Source organism: Salmo salar, chromosome 17 (genome assembly GCF_965601325.2).
Source record: "Salmo salar chromosome 17, fSalSal1, whole genome shotgun sequence".
NCBI lineage: Eukaryota > Metazoa > Chordata > Actinopteri > Salmoniformes > Salmonidae > Salmo > Salmo salar.
In genome coordinates, this window is record NC_138307.1 from 29,648,009 (window position 1) to 29,666,982 (window position 18,974).

Here is an 18,974-nt window from a genome sequence, read left to right on the forward strand (position 1 = left end):
TCAAGTGTGTGCCGACGGAATCTTTTTGGTATTTATTAGGATCCCCATTAGCCACCGCAAAAGTATCAGAATTGTTCACTTCTCTCATTGACTTCTCAAACCCCGTCTTGGTCTGCTTCACAGGCGTTCTCTGAAGTCTCGCGTTGTTACGTCTCTGGGTTTAGAAACTGGTAGTGAGGAGAAGGCAGTTCCGCGCAGGCGCGCATCATTCTTCAGAATAAAGGATATGCCATAATTGTGGAGTCGAGACAACAACTTCTGTGTCCATTTCAAATGTATTACTACTGGTATGTAATAGCACGTTATAATATCGAAAGAACATGTCATAACATGCTAGGTAACACATACGTCAAGGTATTATCACGTTTGATAAAGGTTTTATGTGCTATTTTTGTTTCAGACAGCATGAGTGAACGTGATCACTTTTTTACAAGTCACGTAGAGACTTTGTATTAGTCTGAGTGGATGTATATCATTTCGTCAAGGTAATTTAATTAATAATCAATTTATTTAAGATTTCTGGGTTCGTTTTACATGTCGTTTTTGGTTTTGTGTAAAATTCACGAGATGGTAAAATGGCGGTTCCCCCTCGGTCTGCATCAACGTACTTCAGTGCAGGCAGTGAGGGTGCAGCAGAGAGACAATTTTACGGCTGCACTACTGTTTTGAAGCAAAATGTAATGATTATCAGTTTTCTACATTTGTACTAATATTCAAAGACATTCTGTTGTTTCTGTCTATCTATACATGTTAATATGGTGTGAACGGAAATACTATTGGTTTTTAATTGGAATAATACAGTGAAGACAAGGTTATTCAGGAAAATAGTACATAGTGCTGCCTAAAACATACTGCAACCTTGTACTAACTGTTTTTTGAGGCATTTTGTGAATTCAGGAAATCTACTATAGATTAAGTGCATTTAGAGTTGTGTAGCCTAATTTAAAGTGTATACTTTGTCTCATGTGAATGAATTAATGTTTTGTTGTCAATGCTTAGCTACCAGATCTATTGAAATGAGATCAATGCTTGACTTGGACAGGAGCTCACCGGAGCTGAGTACCTGCACCTCAAATGTCTACTGTTTGAGCTCATGTTCCTCTTATAGAATATTAGCTCAACAGTATTGTGGAGCTCATGCACCAGTATATAAACATATTTTTAGAGAGTAAAGAAATTCTTGACAGTTCTGGCACTAACTTTTGAGTCCGTTTCTCTTTATTGCTACTGGCTGACTCAGATTAAGTGTGAGGCCGGTAACATCAACAGTGAGGACAAACCCAGCCTGCCTCTCTCCTTCCACATTGAGTCCAAACCTACAGTCACTAGGTCCTGATTGTGACAGTGGGACCCAGTTTGTACTGCAGGATCCAGAGATGGCATCAGTGAAGCTGGAAGACTGCAGTCAAACACTGGAGCTGAATGTCAACATTAAAGATGAAGAGGAGGAGGAGAAGATTGGGGAATCTGTTTCTCATGGTAAGAGCATGTTCTATCTAACTAAGTTTGTGTTTTCATTCCAACTTCCCACTGTGCATGAAAAGTTGCTGTAGGACTGTTTTTATTTATTTTATTTCACCTTTATTTAACCAGGTAGGCCAGTTGAGAACAAGTTCTCATTTCCAACTGCGACCTGGCCAGGATAAAGCAAAGCAGTGCACCAAAAACAACAACACAGAGTTACACATAGGATAAACAAACGTAGTCAATAACACAATAGAAAAATCTATATGCAGTCTGTGCAAATGTAGTAAGATTAGGGAGGTAAGGCAATAAATAGGCCATAGTGGCGAAGTAATTACAATTTAGCATTAACACTGGTGTGATAGAAGTCAAGGATCAGTAGGATAGTCAGTTTTACAAGGGTATGTTTGGCAGCATGAGTGAAGGATGCTTTGTTGCGAAATAGGAAGCCGATTCTAGATTTCATTTTGGATTGGAGATGCTTAATGTGAGTCTGGAAGGAGAGTTTACAGTCTAACCAGACACCTAGGTAATTGTAGTTGTCCACATATTCTAAGTCAGAACGTCCAGAGTAGTGATGCTAGGCGGGCGGGCGTGTGCGGGCAGCGATCGGTTGAAGAGCATGCATTTAGTTTTACTAGCATTTAAGAGCAGTTGGAGGCCACGGAAGGAGTGTTGTATGGCATTGAAGCTCATCTGGAGGTTTGTTAACCTGTTAGGGCTAGGGGGCAGTATTTACACGGCCGGATAAAAAACGTACCCGATTTAATCTGGTTATTACTACTGCCCAGAAACTAGAATATGCATATAATTATTGGCTTTGGATAGAAAACACCCTAAAGTTTCTAAAACTGTTTGAATGGTGTCTGTGAGTATAACAGAACTCATATGGCAGGCAAAAACCTGAGAAGATTCTGTACAGGAAGTGGCCTGTCTGACAAGTTCTTGTTCTTCTTGACTCTCTTTATTGAAAACTGAGGATCTTTGCTGTAACGTGACACTTCCTACGGCTCCCATAGGCTCTCAGAACCCGGGAAAAAGCTGAATGATGTAATTCCATCCCCAGGCTGAAAAACATTAGCGCCTTTGGTAAGTGGTCTATCAGAGGACAATGAGACTGAGGCGCGTGCACGAGGCGACCCCATGTTTTTATTTTCTCTCTCTTTGTACTAAAACACAGATTCCCGGTCGGAATATTATCGCTTTATTACGAGAAAAATGGCATAAAAATTGATTTTAAACAGCGGTTGACATGCTTCGCAGTACGGTAATGGAATATTTAGAATTTTTTTGTCACGAAACGCGTCGGGCGCGTCACCCTTCTTTACCCTTTCGGATAGTGTCTTGAACGCACTAACAAAACGCCGCTATTTGGATATAACTATGGATTATTTTGAACCAAACCAACATTTGTTATTGAAGTAGAAGTCCTGGGAGTGCATTCTGACAAAGAACAGCAAAGGTAATAACATTTTTCTTACAGTAAATCTGACTTTGGTGAGGGCTAAACTTGGTAGGTGTCTAAATAGCTAGCCCTGTGATGCCGGGCTATCTACTTAGAATATTGCAAAATGTGCTTTCACCGAAAAGCTATTTTAAAATCGGACATAGCGAGTGCATAGAGGAGTTCTGTATCTATAATTCTTAAAATAATTGTTATGTTTTTTGTGAACGTTTATCGTGAGTAATTTAGTAAATTCACCTGAAGTTTGCGGGGGTATGCTAGTTCTGAACGTCACATGCTAATGTAAAAAGCTGGTTTTTGATATAAATATGAACTTAATTGAACAAAACATGCATGTATTGTATAACATAATGTCCTAAGATTGTCATCTGATGAAGATCATCAAAGGTTAGTGCTGCATTTAGCTGTGGTTTGGGTTTATGTGACATTATATGCTAGCTTGAAAAATGGGTGTCTGATTATTTCTGGCTGGGTACTCTGCTGACATAATCTAATGTTTTGCTTTCGTTGTAAAGCCTTTTTGAAATCGGACAGTGTGGTTAGATTAACGAGAGTCTTGTCTTTAAAATGGTGTAAAATAGTCATATGTTTGAGAAATTGAAGTAATAGCATTTCTAAGGTATTTGAATAACGCGCCACGGGATTCCACTGGCTGTTACGTAGGTGGGACGAAATCGTCACACTGGCCCTAGAGAAGTTAAGTGTCCAAAGAAGGGCCAGACGTATACAGAATGGTGTCGTCTGCGTAGAGGTGGATCAGAGAATCACCAGCAGCAAGAGCTACATCATTGATATATATACAGAGAAATGAGTTTGCCCGAAAATTGAACCCTGTGGTACCCCCATAGACTGCCAGAGGTCCGGACAACAGGCCCTCTGATTTGACACACTGAACTCTATCTGAGAAGTTGTTGGTGAACCAGGCGAGGCAGTCGTTTGAGAAACCAAGGCTGTTGAGTGTGCCGATAAGAATGCGATGATGCTGTGACACACCGCCCCAGACCATGACGGACTCTCCACCTCCAAATCGATCCCGCTCCAGAGTCAGGCCTCGGTGTAACGCTCATTCCTTCGGCGATAAACGCGAATCCGACCATCACCCCTGGTGAGACAAAACCACGACTTGTCAGTGAAGAGCATTTTTTGCCCGTCTTGTCTGGTCCAGCGGTGGTGGGTTTGTGCCCATAGGTGAAGTTGTTGCTGGTGATGTCTGGTGAGGACCTGCCTTACAACAGGCCTACAAGCCCTCAGTCCAGCCTCTCTCAGCCTATTGCAGACAGTTTGAGCACTGATGGAGGGATTGTGCATTCCTGGTGTAACTCGGGCAGTTGTTGTTGCCATCCTGTACCTGTCCCGCAGGTGTGATGTTCGGATTTACCGATCCTGTGCAGGTGTTGTTACACGTGATCTGCCACTGCGAGGACGGTCAGCTGTCCGTCCTTTCTCCCTGTAGCGCTGTCTTAGGCGTCTCACAGTACGGACATTGCAATTTATTGCCCTGGCCACATCTGCAGTCCTCATGCCTCCTTGCAGCATGCCTAAGGCACGTTCACGCAGATGAGCAGGGACCCTGAAATGTTGGTGTTGCTGCTCATCCTGTGTGTGATTTCCTGCAAGATAGGAATGTCAGTGTTCTGCCCCGCGACGAGCCTGGATCTCAATCCTATCGAGCAAGTCTGGGACCTGTTGGATTGGAGGGTGAGGGCTAGGGCCTTCCCCCCCAGAAATGTCTGGGAACTTGCAGGTGCCTTGGTGGAAGAGTGGGGTAACATCTCACAGCAAGAACTGGCAAATCTGGTGCAGTCCATGAGGAGGAGATGCACTGCAGTACTTAAGGGATAGGGGGCAGAATTTTCACAGCCAAATTAAACTGCCTGCTACTCGGGCCCAGGAGGTAGGATATGCAAATTATTAGTAGATTTGGATCGAAAACACTCGGAAGTTTCTAAAACTGTTTGAATGATGTCGTTGAGTATAACAGAACTCATATGGCAGGCAAGAACTTGAGAAAAATCCACCCAGGAAATGGGAAATCTGAGGTTGTAGTTTTTTCAAGTGATTGCCTTTACAGTATACAGTGACTTAGGGTTCATTTTGCACTTCCTAAAGCTTCCACTAGATGCAACAGTCTTTAGAACCTTGTTTGAGGATTCTATGGTGAATTTGAAGGGAATAACAGCCCAAGGAAGTAGGTGTCCCATTATAAGGCATGGGTTCAGTCACGCGCAGAGGCTTGGGAGCGAGCTGAGTTCATATTCATTCCTAAAGAGAACAGATAGGCCCGGTTGGAATTTTATTAAAGATATATGTTAAAAACAACCTAAAGATTGATTCTATACATCGTTTGACATGTTTCTACAAATTGTAGTATAACTTTTTTGACTTTTCGTCTGGACTAAGTAAGCACGCGCGTTGTGGATTTGGATAGTGAACCTAACGCGCGAACAAAATGGATGTATTTGGACATAAAGATAAACTTTATCGAACATTTATTGTGGAGCTGGGATTCCTGGGAGTGCATTCTGATGAAGATAATCAAAGGTAAGTGAATATTTATAATGTAATTTCTTAGTTTTATTGACTCCAAGATGGCGGGTTCCTGTTTGCTTGTTGTTGGTGTCTTCTAGGCTGTACTCAGATTATTGCAAATTGTGCTTTCGCCGTGAACCTTTTTTGAAATCTGACAAAGCGGTTGCATTTAGGAGAAGTGCATCAATAATTCTGTGCATAACACTTGTATATTGATCAAAGTTTATGATGAGTATTTCTGTAATATGTGTGCTCATTGTGCTCATTCACCGGAAGGTTTGGAGGGAAAACATTTCTGAACATTACGCACCAATGTAAAATGGGGTTTTTGGATATAAATATGAACTTTATCGAGCAAAACATACATGTATTGTGTAACATGAAGTCCTATGAGTGCCATCTGATGAAGATCATCAAAGGTTAGTGCTTAATTTTAGCTGTATTTCTGTTTTTTGTGACGTCTCTCCTTGCTGGGAAAATGGCTGTGTGGCTTTTCTTGTTTAGGTGGTGTCCTAACATAATCTAATGTTTTGCTTTCACCGTAAAGCCTTTTTGAAATCGGACAATGTGGTTAGATTAAGGAGAATCTTATCTTTAAAATGGTGTATAATACTTGTATGTGTGAGAAATCTGAATTATGACATTTTTGTTGTTTTGAATTTGGCGCTTTGATTTTTCACTGGCTGTTGTCAAAATCAATCCCGTTAACGGGATCCGAGTGTTAAGGGGTCTCTAAGTTTAATGCAGCTGGTGGCCATACTAGATACTGACTTGATTTTGCCCCCCCCCCTTTGTTCAGGGAAGGGGTTTAATCATTCCATTTCTGTTAGTCACATGTCTGTGGAACTTGTTCAGCTTATGTCTCAATTGTTGAATCTTGTTATGTTCATACAAATATTTACACATGTTAAGTTTGCTGAAAATTAACACAGTTGACAGTGAAAAGAGAAACCATTGAATATGTGCTACATTACCCAAAGGCCCTTTGCACATGGTGTTAGGCTTGCATTTGAGTGTCAATCATTTTAGTCCAAGGATATGATCGAAAATCCTCCAAGAGCCTTGGTCAGGGAGGTGACCATGAACCCAATGGTCACTCTGACAGAGCTCCAGAGTTCCTCTGTGGCAATGGGAGAGCCTTCCAGGAGGACAACAATCTCTGCAGCACTCTACCAATCAGGCCTATATGGTAGAGTGGCCAGATGGAAGCCACTCCTCAGTAAAAGGCATATGACAGCCAGCTTGGAGTTTGCCAAAAGGCACCTAAAGGACTCTCACACCATGAGAAACAAGATTGGGGAAGGTAACTCGGAGTGGACTCCTAATGATTTATTGTTTGTCTTATATCCAGAGGGAGCGGGCACTCCGGATTTCGCGATTGGGGACAAGAATTGTGACTCGACTTGCTCTCTGGAACAGGGCGGCATTGAAAGGAGTGATAATGGGATTAGGTTTAAGTGTTAAGGAGGAGCAGTTGAAATGGTAGATTCCAGGTGTCTGTGAGGCTTGCCGTTTGGTGAGACATGGATCCTGTGTAGAGCGTTGGGAAACAGAGAATACATTGTCATGTAGAGTTTTGATGCAGAGTCTCTGACAGAAAGGTAAAGGTAGGAAGTGTCAGTTATCCCGTGAGATGTAAAAGGTTTGGCCACATGTCAAGTGTTTGCAGAGTGACAGTTTTTATTGAAGGGTATGTGAATGTATAATGTTGCAACTGTGGAGGGGGTCATATTCCTGAATTCCCAGAGTGCCCTGTTAGGGTGAATGTACAGCAAATCTCCTATGTGGAGTTGGTGAAGAGAGTTTTAGGAGCAAGAGGCCACAGTTCTGAAGAAGAAATGGTGGTGGATGCACCACAACCAGTTGCAAATGTTGTACGTCAATCAAGTGATCTGGATACACTTATTGTGAAGAAGGTGGATATTTTAGTATTTATAGCCACAGTTATTAATTGTACTGCACAAGGAGTCCAAGAAGCTGGACATCATATCTGCAGCTGAGAAGTTTTTGGGCCTCCAAGACTACAAGGACTTCTGTCGCCAGATAATGTTCCGCTCTTACAGGATCCTTCTCAGCCTCAAATAAAATGTTATTTGTCACATACACATGGTTAGCAGATGTTAATGCGAGTGTAGAGAAATGCTTGTGCTTCTAGCTCCGACCATGCAGTAATATCTAACAAGTAATCCAACCTAACAATTTCACAACAACTACCTTATACACACAAGTGTTAAGGAATGAATAAGAATATGTACATAAAAATATATGAATGAGTGTTGGCCGAACGACATAGGCAAAATGCAGTAGATGGTATAGAGTACAGTATATACATATGAGATGGGTAATGTAGGGTATGTAAACATTATATAAAGTGGCATTGTTTAAAGTGGCTAGTGATACATTTATTACATCAAGATGGCAAGATGCAGTAGATGGTATAGACTACAGTATATATATATGAGATGAGTAATGTAGGTTATGTAAACGTTATATAAAGTGGCATTGTTTAAAGTGGCTAGTGATACATTTATTACATCAATTTTTCTATTATTAAAGTGGCCTGAGATTTGAGTCTGTATGTTGGCAGCAGCCTCTATGTTGGTGATGGCTGTTTAACAGTCTGATGGCCTTGAGATAGAAGCTGTTTTTCAGTCTCTCGGTCCCAGCTTTGATGCACCTGTACTGACCTTGCCTTCTGGATGGTAGCGGGGTGAACAGGCAGTGGCTCGGGTGGTTGTTGTCCTTGATGATCTTTTTGGCCTTCCTGTGACATCGGGTGGTGTAGGTGTCCTGGAGGGCATGTAGTTTGCCCCCGGTGATGCGTTGTGCAGACCTCACTACCCTCTGGAGAGCCTCACGGTTGTGGGCAGAGCAGTTGCCATAACAGGCGGTGGGTGATACAGGATGCTCTCGATTGTGCATCTGTAAAAGTTTGAGTGTTTTTGGTGACAAGCCGAATTTCTTCAGCCTGTGTAGGGACCTGATTAGAACAGAAAAGCAGGCTGATTTAGTTTAATAACATTTTGTTATTGATAGATTGTATGATTTTTTTTAAATAAATACTGTAAACACTTAACAAATAACCACAACATGTAAAGTGTTGGTCCCATGTTTCATGAGGTGAAATAAAAGATCCCAGAAATGTTACCGATACACAAACTTATCTCACAAATGTTGTGCACAAATTTGTTTACAACACTGTTAGTGAGCATTTCTCCTTTGCTAAGATTATCCATCCGCCTGACACGTGTGGCATATTAAGAAGCTGATTAAATAGCATGATTATCATTACACAGGTGCACCTTGTGCTGGGGACAAGAGTAGCTGAGTAGGTACCTTGGCAGCAGCTAATGGGGATCCCTGATGTCAACGTTGTGAACAGAGTGCCCCATGGTGAGGTTATGGTATGGGCAGGCATAAGCTACAGACAACGAACACAACTGCATTTTATCAATGGCAATTTGAATGCACAGAGATACCATGACACGATCCTGAGGCCCATTGTCCTGCCATTCATCTGCCGCCATCACCTCATGTTTCAGCATGACAATGCTCAGCCCCATGTCGCATGACTCGGTACACAATTGAAAATGTTGAACATGTCCCAGTTTTTGAGCATGTTTGGGATGTTCTGGATCAACGTGTACGACAGCTTGTTCCAGTTCCCTCCTATATCCAGGAATTTCACACAGCCTTTGAAGAGTGGGATAACATTCCAGATGTCACAATCAACAGCCTGATGAACTCTATGTAAAGAAGATGTGTCCTGGAGGAGGCAGCAGCAGCTACCCACTTCTCCAGTGCTTACTGTGTACATTGGGAGGTGCTGGAACCAAAAGTGAGCCCAAGAGGGGGGTGACCTGGGGGGTTCTGAGGTACCAGAACATATTAAATAAAATACCTTTATAATATTGCATGCATTATCATGGCTTTTGCGTACTGGCATAATATAATTGTTTTATTTTATTTAACTAGGCAAGTCAGTTAAGAACAAATTCTTATTTCTAATGACGGCCTACCCGTACCAAACTCGGACGATGCTGGGTCAATTGTGTGCCGCCCTATGGGACTGCCAATCACGGCCAGATGTGATACAGACTGGATTCGAACCAGGGGCTTTCTACCTCTTGCACTGAGATGCAGTGCCTTAGACCGCTGCACCACTCGGAAGCAGTGGTGTTGAGCCGCTTACAGAAGTTAGACACATGGAGTTCATTTTTTGTAGCCTAGACTCCAGGAAAAATGTGGTCTTGTAGAATTGCATGAAATCCATTTATAAATCATTTTAGATGACTGGAGACTTTTGAAGAATCTTTTTCGTCAATAAAAACGACCTTGTCTCTAATCCATCAATAGCCTAGGCCAGGTGTGAGGAGAAACACATTGTACAATATGAGGAGGAGGTTATAGTCCTAAACAAGCTTTCCAGTTTCACTGACTCACCCAATGATGTGCAGCTCACTCACCGGCCAAAAGCTCATCTCTCTCTTGCTTTACTTTGTAAAACAATGCTGTTTGCTCAATAGGCCTAGATGGAAGTTGATAACTTCTTAACATACAGACAGATTAGTATTTTATTTTCAGCAGGATCTATTTGCTTTACAACCTGTGTTTTCCAGTGACTGTATTAGAAATATTGCTAAAGGCTTGTTTTGGCTGCATGCTGTTCACTGACAGATTTGCCACACGTTCCTGACTGTAGACATGCCTTGTGATTTGACTACACACAATCCACAGCTAGGCTATTTTATTTAAATTAGCTATTGATCCTCTGTAGCTAAATACTCCTGGTGTAGTTTTGGGAATTATTTCATTTCTTTCTGAACAGACTGCAGAGTGCTGCAGAACCTCAACACACTTCCCACAGCTATTATTCTATTAGGAAATAAATGAAGAAGTGCAATGCTGGAGAGATGAGTTGCTGGCTCATGTCTATAACAGCACAGAGAGGGAGAGAGATCATAGAAAGTGAATCTCATTTTAGTTCTGTGAGAGATACAGGCGTGCTTCTCTCACCACAGCAATGGCCACGCCTTGGTCTAAATAGGCTACAATGTTGCACAAACCATAAACCTGGGACGGCCCAACATGAATAAATTATTAGAATATCAGGCACGTTTTCACATTACGTTTTTTAGGAGGCATGACAATTACAGAGGAATCCAAATATAATTACTCTGATTGCTTTTATTAGGATTTTTACATTGCAAACAGTGGAAATCATTTTTCATGCCAGAAGGTAGGCTACCTGATCCTGTCAAATGGGTTCCGGAACGAAAGACTACAAAACTGAGCGGTGCCGGAAAATCCAGCTGAAATTAAGCCCCGCCCTTCTCATATTTCTGTTAGGGAACTCCTCCTCTGTGAACCGCTCGTGTGCAATAACTCAATTCACCTTTGCGTTCCCTCTAAACATCCCTATGAAAAACGTTTTAAAAATTTGCAAAGGGTAAAGTCTACAAAACTTCGTCCACTCTGTTCGTAGCAGATTTTAGTTTTGGGAACAGAAAACTGTATTAAGATCAGATGTTTCATAGATTAGAACATTTGCAGAATGTCGGCCAAAATCCATCTCGTTCCATCTTCTCCCACTGCCGGCCAGCGGGCTTCCTCTCACTACCAGATTTGGTAGATTTGGCAGTGAGTGGAAACGCTAAGCGGATGCTTCACATTTATAAATCCAGTGAAACTTCAGTGCAGGTGCAGAGCTAAATGTAATGATTATCACTTTATCAGTACTAATATTCAGAGACATTCAGTTGTTTCTATATTTATCTATAAATGTTACTATGGTGTGAACAGGAAATACTATTGGTTTTGATTGAAATAATACAGTGAAGACAAGGTTATTCAGGAAAATAGTACATAGTGCTGCCTAAAACATACATTAAGTACAAGGTTGCAGTGTTTGTCATTTCTGCATTTATGTGAATTTGGGAAATCTACTATAGATCAAGTTCACTTATGTTGTGTAGACTAATTTTAAAGCGTGTACTTTTTAATGAATTAATGTTTTGTTGTCAATGCTTAGCTACCAGATCTATTGAAATGAGATCAGTGCTTGACTTGGACAGGAGCTCACCGGAGCTGAGTACCTGCACCTCAAATATCTACTGTTTGAGCTCATGTTCCTCTTATAGAATATTAGCTCAACAGTATTGTGGAGCTCCTGCACCTAAATATAAACAGTACCGGTACCTATTTCAGTCCAAGTCTAGTACTGAATTAGATAATTGAACAAGAAGAAATGTATTTTTAGAGAATAAAGAAAGTTCCAGAACTGTCAAGACAATAACTTTTTGTATGTTTGTCATTGTTACTACAGGACGACTAGAATTATGTCTGAGGCCGGTAACATCAACAGTGAGGACAATCCCAGCCTGCCTCTCTCCTTCCACACTGAGTCCAAACCTACAGTCACTGGGTCCTGATTGTGACAGTGGAGCCCAGTTTACACTGCAGGATCCAGAGATGGCATCAGTGAAGCTGGAAGACTGCAGTCAAACACTGGAGCTGAATGTCAACATTAAAGATGAAGAAGAGGAGGAGAAGATTGGGACATCTGTTTCTCATGGTAAGAGCAGGTTCTATCTAACTAAGTTTGTTGTTCATTCCAACTCCCCACTGTGTATGAAAAGTTGCAGTAGAACTGTTTCATGATGAACTGTTTCAATGAGAAGGTAGATGTTATTTCATGCTACTGACACTTGCATGGTTTGACACCAGTATTGTCAGCATTTTGTTTTATTCACTGGGTTATCTGGAGTGCTCAGAGAGTAGACTAAAGAAGTGAAGTTGACAAACGGCCAGTGTTTTAAAGTTTTATGAAATGAGTCTGTGTAGTGACTAACCCTTGTGATAGTGAGTGGAGGATGATATGAAATGAGTCTGTGTAGTTACTAACTCTTGTGATAGTGAGTGGAGGATGATATGAAATGAGTCTGTGTAGTGACTAACCCTTGTGATAGTGAGAGGAGGATGATATGAAATGAGTCTGTGTAGTGACTAACCCTTGTGATAGTGAGAGGAGGATGATATGAAATGAGTCTGTGTAGTTTCTAACCCTTGTGATAGTGAGTGGAGGATGACACGCCCCTTTTTAGCTTTAATCTCTTACCCACTTTTAGAATAGTTTAATTCCCCTTTTGTGTTGTACAGTCTACTGATATGAATACATATGTGACCCGGTATAGCCAGAAGAGGACTGGCCACTTCTTTGAGCCTTGTAACTCTCTACCTTTCTTCCAAGGATCCTGCTTTCTAGGGAGTTTTTCCTGGCCACTGTGCTTCTGCATTGCTTGCTCTTTGTGGATTTTAGGCTGGGTTTCTGTAAAGCACTTTGTGACAACTGCTGATGTAAAAAGGGCTTCATAATATACATTTCAATGACATGTATATCACACCAATTGACTGGTTCTTCTGATGCTGTTCACACAGGAGACCATGTTGAGACATTCTCTACATCCAGAGAGCAACAGCAGGAAGATCCCAGAGCTAAGAGGTCTCACCACTGCCCACATTGCGAGGAGATTTTCCCATTTCTATCAAAGCTAAAAATACACCTAAAAATACACACAGGAGAAAATCTTTATTCCTGCACTGACTGTGGGAAGAGTTTCACAACATTAAGGGCTCTGACAGTTCATCAGAGAGTGCACACAGGAGAGAGGACTTACCCCTGCTCTGACTGCGGAAAATGCTTCACATCATCAACTGAGCAAAAAGTTCACCAGAGAACACACACGGGAGAAAAGCCTTACTCCTGCTCTGATTGTGGGGTGAGTTTCTCTCGACTGGGCCACTTAAAAAGACATGAACATATTCATACAGGAGAGAAGCCTTGCTTCTGCTCTGACTGTGGGAAGAGTTTTTCTCGACTGGACCTCTTAAAAAAACATGAACTTATACATACAGGAGTGAAGCCTTACTCCTGCCCTGACTGTGGAAAGAGTTTCTCTCGACTGGGCCACTTAAAAAAACATGAACTTATACATACAGTAGTGAAGCCTTACTCCTGCTCTGACTGTGTGAAATGCTTCACATCAGCTCAGCTAAAAGTTCATCAGAGAACACACACAGGTGAGAAGCCGTACTCCTGCTCTGACTGTGGGAAGAGTTTCTCTCAACTGGGACACTTAAAAAGACATGAACATATACATACAGGAGTGAATACTTATGCCTGCTCTGAATGTGTGAAATGCTTCATTACATCAACTGATCTAAAAGTTCATCAGAGAACACACACAGGAGAGAAGCCTTACTCCTGCGCTGACTGTGGAAAGAGTTTCTCTCTACTGGGCAACTTAAAAAGACATGAACGTATACATACAGGACTGAAGCCTTACTCCTGCTCTGACTGTGGAAAGAGTTTCTCGCAAATGGGCCAGTTAAAAAGACACCAAGGTAAACATAAAGGAGAGAAGCCTTACCACTCGTAATGTGGCAAGAGTAACTCAAGTGAAAGTCACCAAGTAAAATACTACTTGTGTAAAAGGCTGAAATTATTTGGTTGTAAATATACTTATGTATCAAAGTAAAAGTATGAATAATTTGAATAGAGAATTACCATTACTAGGAGCTGAATAGAGGGAGAACTACCATTAACCTCTACGTGATGGGTGTCCCTAAACCAGGACAGTTGTTGCTAACGTGCGCTAATGTGACTTGAATGACGTTGAATACAACAGCTAACTTTCCGGGACATAGACATGTCTTATATGGGCAGAAAGCTTAAATTCTTGTTAATCTAACTGCAGTGTCCAATTTAACAGTAGCTGTTACAGTGAAAAAATGCCATGCTATTGTTTGAGGAGAGTGCACGACAATAAAAAAACGTATCACGTATCACCTCTGAAGGTTAATAATGTACTTACATTCAGTAATCTTGCTCTGATTTGTCATCCTGGGGGTCCCACAGATAAAATGTAGCATAGTTTCGTTTAATAAAATCAATGTTCAAATGTAGGAACTGGTTTCTACATTTTGAACCCCTGCTGTCTCTGGCTCCACAACCACCCCGCCCGAAAGTTAGTGTATAAGCTAATGGCCCATCATGTATGACATTCCTGGGAGTGTGTAAACTTACTTTTTTTATTACCATAGCATTTTTATATGTTCTCTATAGTTATGTACTTAAAGGACCAATTCGGCACATTTGGGCAAACTCCTGGCAGACTTGATACAGTGCAGTAATGTAATTCTTCACTGCATCAGTCAAACTGTGCACACATCGCTGCCATCTGGTGGCCAAAATCTAAATTACACCTAGACTCCTATCTGAAAGTATGGTCTTTCTCTTCCATTTCAAAGATGAAAAAGGTTTTTTTGTTTGTATGATCTTTTACCAGATATGTGTTATTCTCATACATTAATTTCACATTTCCACAAACTTCAAATTGGTTCCTTTCAAAAGGTATCAAAAAGATGCATGTCTTTGCTTCAGGTGCTGAGCTACAGGCAGTTACATTTTAGGTAAAAATGTAAAAAAAAGGGTACGATCCTTAACTTCTTATGGATGGGTGGCAGTATTGAGTAGCTTGGATGACTGACGTGCCCAGAGTAAACTGCCTGCTACTCTGGCCCAGAAGCGAAGATATGCATATTATTAGTAGATTTGGATAGAAAACACTCTGAAGTTTCTAAAACTGTATGAATGATGTCTGTGAGTATAACATAACTTATTTGGCAGGCGAAATCCCGAGGACAAACCATCCAGGATTTTTTTTTTTTTTTAGGTCATTCTCTCTTCAATGGGTTTTCATTGTGAATCTAGAATTCTAAGGCAGTTGCTTGCAGTTCCTATCGCTTCCACTGGATGTCAACAGTCTTTAGACTGTTTTTTCCTTTGTGTAATGAAGAAGTAGCCCTGTTCAGAATGAGGGTAGAGGGAAGTGTACTTTTTGATAGAGGCACGCGACCTGAAAAGCACACTCCACTTTGTTTTCCTCCGGTATTAAACGCAGTTTATCCCGTCTTTAATTTTATTGATTATTTACGTTAAAAAATACCTAAAGTTGTATTAGGAAAGTTGTTTGAGGTGCTTGGAAAAAGATTACAGGTAACTTACGAGATATTTTGTAGTCATGTTGCGCGAGTTGGAATGGGTGTTTTTCTGTATCAAACGTGCCAAATAAATGGACATTTTACAACGGAATTAATCAAACAAAAGGACCATTTGGGATGTTTTATAGGACATATTGGAGTGCCACAGAAGAAGCTCGTCAAAGGTAAGGCATGAATTATATGTTATTTCTGAGTTTTGTGTTGCGCCTGGCGGGATGAAATATGATTGTCTGTATTTGTTTGATGGGGTGCAGTCCTCAGATTATAGCATGGTTTGCTTTCACAGTAATTTCAGCCTTGTTGAAATCTGACACGGTGGATAGAATAACGAGAAGTTCAGCTTTAAGTTGGTGTATTGCACTTGTGAATGTATGAAAGTTAAATACTTGTAATTTTTTTGGAATTTGGCGCTCTGCCATTTCACCGGATGTTGTCAAATCGATCCTGTTAACGGGATTTCAGCCATAAGAAGAGGTTTTTAAGTGAACCAGACGGTACAATTGTGTCGTTGTTTTTTATATTACGGATAGCCGGGGGCACACTCTAACACCGTTTACAAATGAAGCATTTGTGTTTAGTGAGTCCGCCAGATCAGAGGCAGTAGGGAGGACCAGGGATGTTATCTTGATAAGTGTGTGAATTGGACCATTTTCTATCCTGCTAATTATTTAAAAAATGTAATGAGTACTTTTGGGTATCAGGGAAAATGTATGGAGTAAAAAGTACATTATTTTCTTTAGGAATTTTTGGGAAATAAAAGTAAAAGTTGTCAAATATAAATAGTAAAGTACAGATACCCCAAAAAACGACTTAATTTTTACATAAGTACTTTACACCACTGCATGCATCCATGCGTCAGCATTGCAGGCTGGTGGTGTAATGGGTGGGGTGTGTTTTCAGGGCACACATTGCTCAACTTTTATCAAGGGGACCAATGTTTGAATGCCACAGGATATCTAAACATCATTGCCAATCAGGTGCATCCATTCATGGCAGCACTGTATCCATCTGCAAAATGATTTTTTTTCAGCAGGATTATGCCTTATGCCACAATGCTTGTCCAGGAATGGTTCCAAGAACATTACAGTGAATTCAGCTTACTGAATTCACTGTAATTGTGCATCTGTGGGAGGAGAAGGAACGAGCTATTCGGAGTAGATCCACTCCCAGGCAACTTGACACAATTGTGGGAAGCATTGGAGTCAACATGGACCAGCATCCCTGTGAAATGCACACAACACCTTGGACAGTCCTGACGATTTGAGGCTGGTCTGAGGACAAAGGGGGTGCAACTCAATATTAGGAAGGTGTTTCTAATGTTTTGTACACAGTGTATATCAGATAAAGATGGTGTGATGATCACTTTTTAGCATTAGTTTGGGTGGATTATTTTATATTACTAAACAACTTTTGTTTAATGATAAACAGGCTATGAATCGACTACTTGTGTTTATTAAATTGTATTTTAATACTAGATTCATTATTTTAGTCATTGATGATGAATGTATTTGAATAACTGTATTGAAGTTAATTGATCTGGCGGCAGGTAGCCTAGCGGTTAAGAGTGTTGGGCCAGTAACTGAAAGGTTGCTGTTCATCTAATCGGCTCAGGACCAATCTGTCATTGTGCCCTTGAGCAAGGCAATTAACCCTTTTTTGTCCTGTAAGTCTCTCTGGATAAGAGCATCTGCTAAATGACAAGAATGTAATGAAAAATGTTTGTACATGAATTTATGCTGGGCAGCCACTTCTCTTGTGTATAATTCAATGAAATAAACTGTTTGAAGTGAAATACTGTATATACAATACACAACATTACCACTTTGTTTACCCTGGTCAGACGGACAGGGCCATAGCTAAGCTATGGCCATGTAGCTGCTGTTGTTAGTAGCCTACAGTTTCCATGCAATACAGCATGTCAGATCACTAATGATTAGGTGTATAGGCTGCTACATTTATACAAGAGTTTTGGCTTGTGTCTGTCAGGAGTGATGTGTTATCAGGCTAAATAACTACTGGAGGGAAGTGGAGAGCCGCCTTGAGCTTTGTGCCCGGCCCACCCGACATGGTTAAGAGACGCAAAGAGCCTGCAGCAGCACTCCGATGTGAAGCACAGCTCTCACAAAAATGTACGATTGTAGTACAATGAAAAATATATAGCATGGTATTTTTGTGGAATGGTAGTGACCAAAAAAACATATGTTTTCTATTGTACTAGAACTAGGAACATAGAAGAAACTGCCAGATGTGTCATAATAGCCTGGAAGTAAAGCTGCACTGGGAGACACATTTGAAATGGAATACATTGAATACATGCAGCAGGGTGGAAACAATCACAGTAAAATGTTATTTAAATGTATTGTTGGAAGGGCTGTGCTCACCATTCATGTAATACATTAAATATATACATCAGATGGTATTGGGGAGCTTTTCACAGGTACATTATTTACCCATTTCAATCTTTTACCAACCAACCCTATGTTTTGTGTGACTGTTATGGTCAGAGCAGACCATCTGATATGCCCTTAAAGTGCTTCTACAGTGAAACACATCTCACATCTGTGCTGTTTGAGAGCGATGTTGTTGGACTACATTGTATCGTTGTTTCCTCTTCTGAGGTCACTGGTGGGGAACAACATAATTTAAATTCACAGAGACAATGAGTCCTTCAAGTTTAGCACTATATCCACACGTTTTAATTATCTTTTTAATGATGAAGGGGGAGATTGAATTTACAATGGGGGTTGGCAACTAGGTTTGGCCTCCAGTCAATTTGTTACCTAACTTGTTATCAGGTTTCAGGTCAGACCCAAGTGCAGACTGTGTAGAAGTAACAATGTTTATTATAACAGTGGCAGGCAAACGACAGGTCAAGGTAGGCTTGGGTCGATAATCCAGAGTAGTGGGGCCAAGGTACAGGACGGTAGGCAGGGTCAGGTCAGGCAGAGGTCAGTATAAGGTACAGTACAGCAGGCAGGCGGGCTCGGAGTCAGGACGGGCAGGGGTCAAAACCAGGAGGGCGAGAAAAGAGAGACTGGAAAAAGCAGGCGCTGAGACACAAACCGCTGGTAGGCTTGAACAAGCAAGACACACTGTCACAGACAGACAGAAAACACAGGTATAAATACCCAGGGGATAAGTGGGGAAGATGGGCAACACCTGGAGGGGGGTGGAGACAAGCACAAGGACAGGTGAAACAGATCAGGGCGTGACACTTGTAGCTGGTCGGCGGGCCAGAACATAATTAACCTGTTAACAAATAGTCTGTAGCTGCCCAATTCATAGTCCTACACAGTGTAGGCTACACTACACATTTAACATGTGGTTAGTGGGCTAATCAATTCAATGACCATAACATAATAATGTTGATCTGATTACAGTGGTAAAATCACCCATGTCTATATTATTTAAAAAAAATATTTAACCAGGTAGACTAGTTGAGAACAAGTTCTCA

The 18,974-nt window shown here is 41.1% G+C and overlaps 1 protein-coding gene across 1 annotated transcript; it reads left to right on the forward strand.

Annotated features, from left to right (window-relative positions):
• Window positions 1-207: 207 nt before the first annotated feature.
• On the forward strand, window positions 208-17,312 carry LOC106592415 (uncharacterized). The gene is made up of 4 exons (XM_045698539.2): window positions 208-287; window positions 1,241-1,479; window positions 11,784-12,032; window positions 12,896-17,312. Exons 2-4 carry the CDS (start codon window positions 1,377-1,379, stop codon window positions 13,894-13,896), a joined length of 1,353 nt encoding a protein of 450 aa, XP_045554495.1. The 5' UTR covers window positions 208-287; window positions 1,241-1,376; the 3' UTR covers window positions 13,897-17,312.
• Window positions 17,313-18,974: the final 1,662 nt, after the last annotated feature.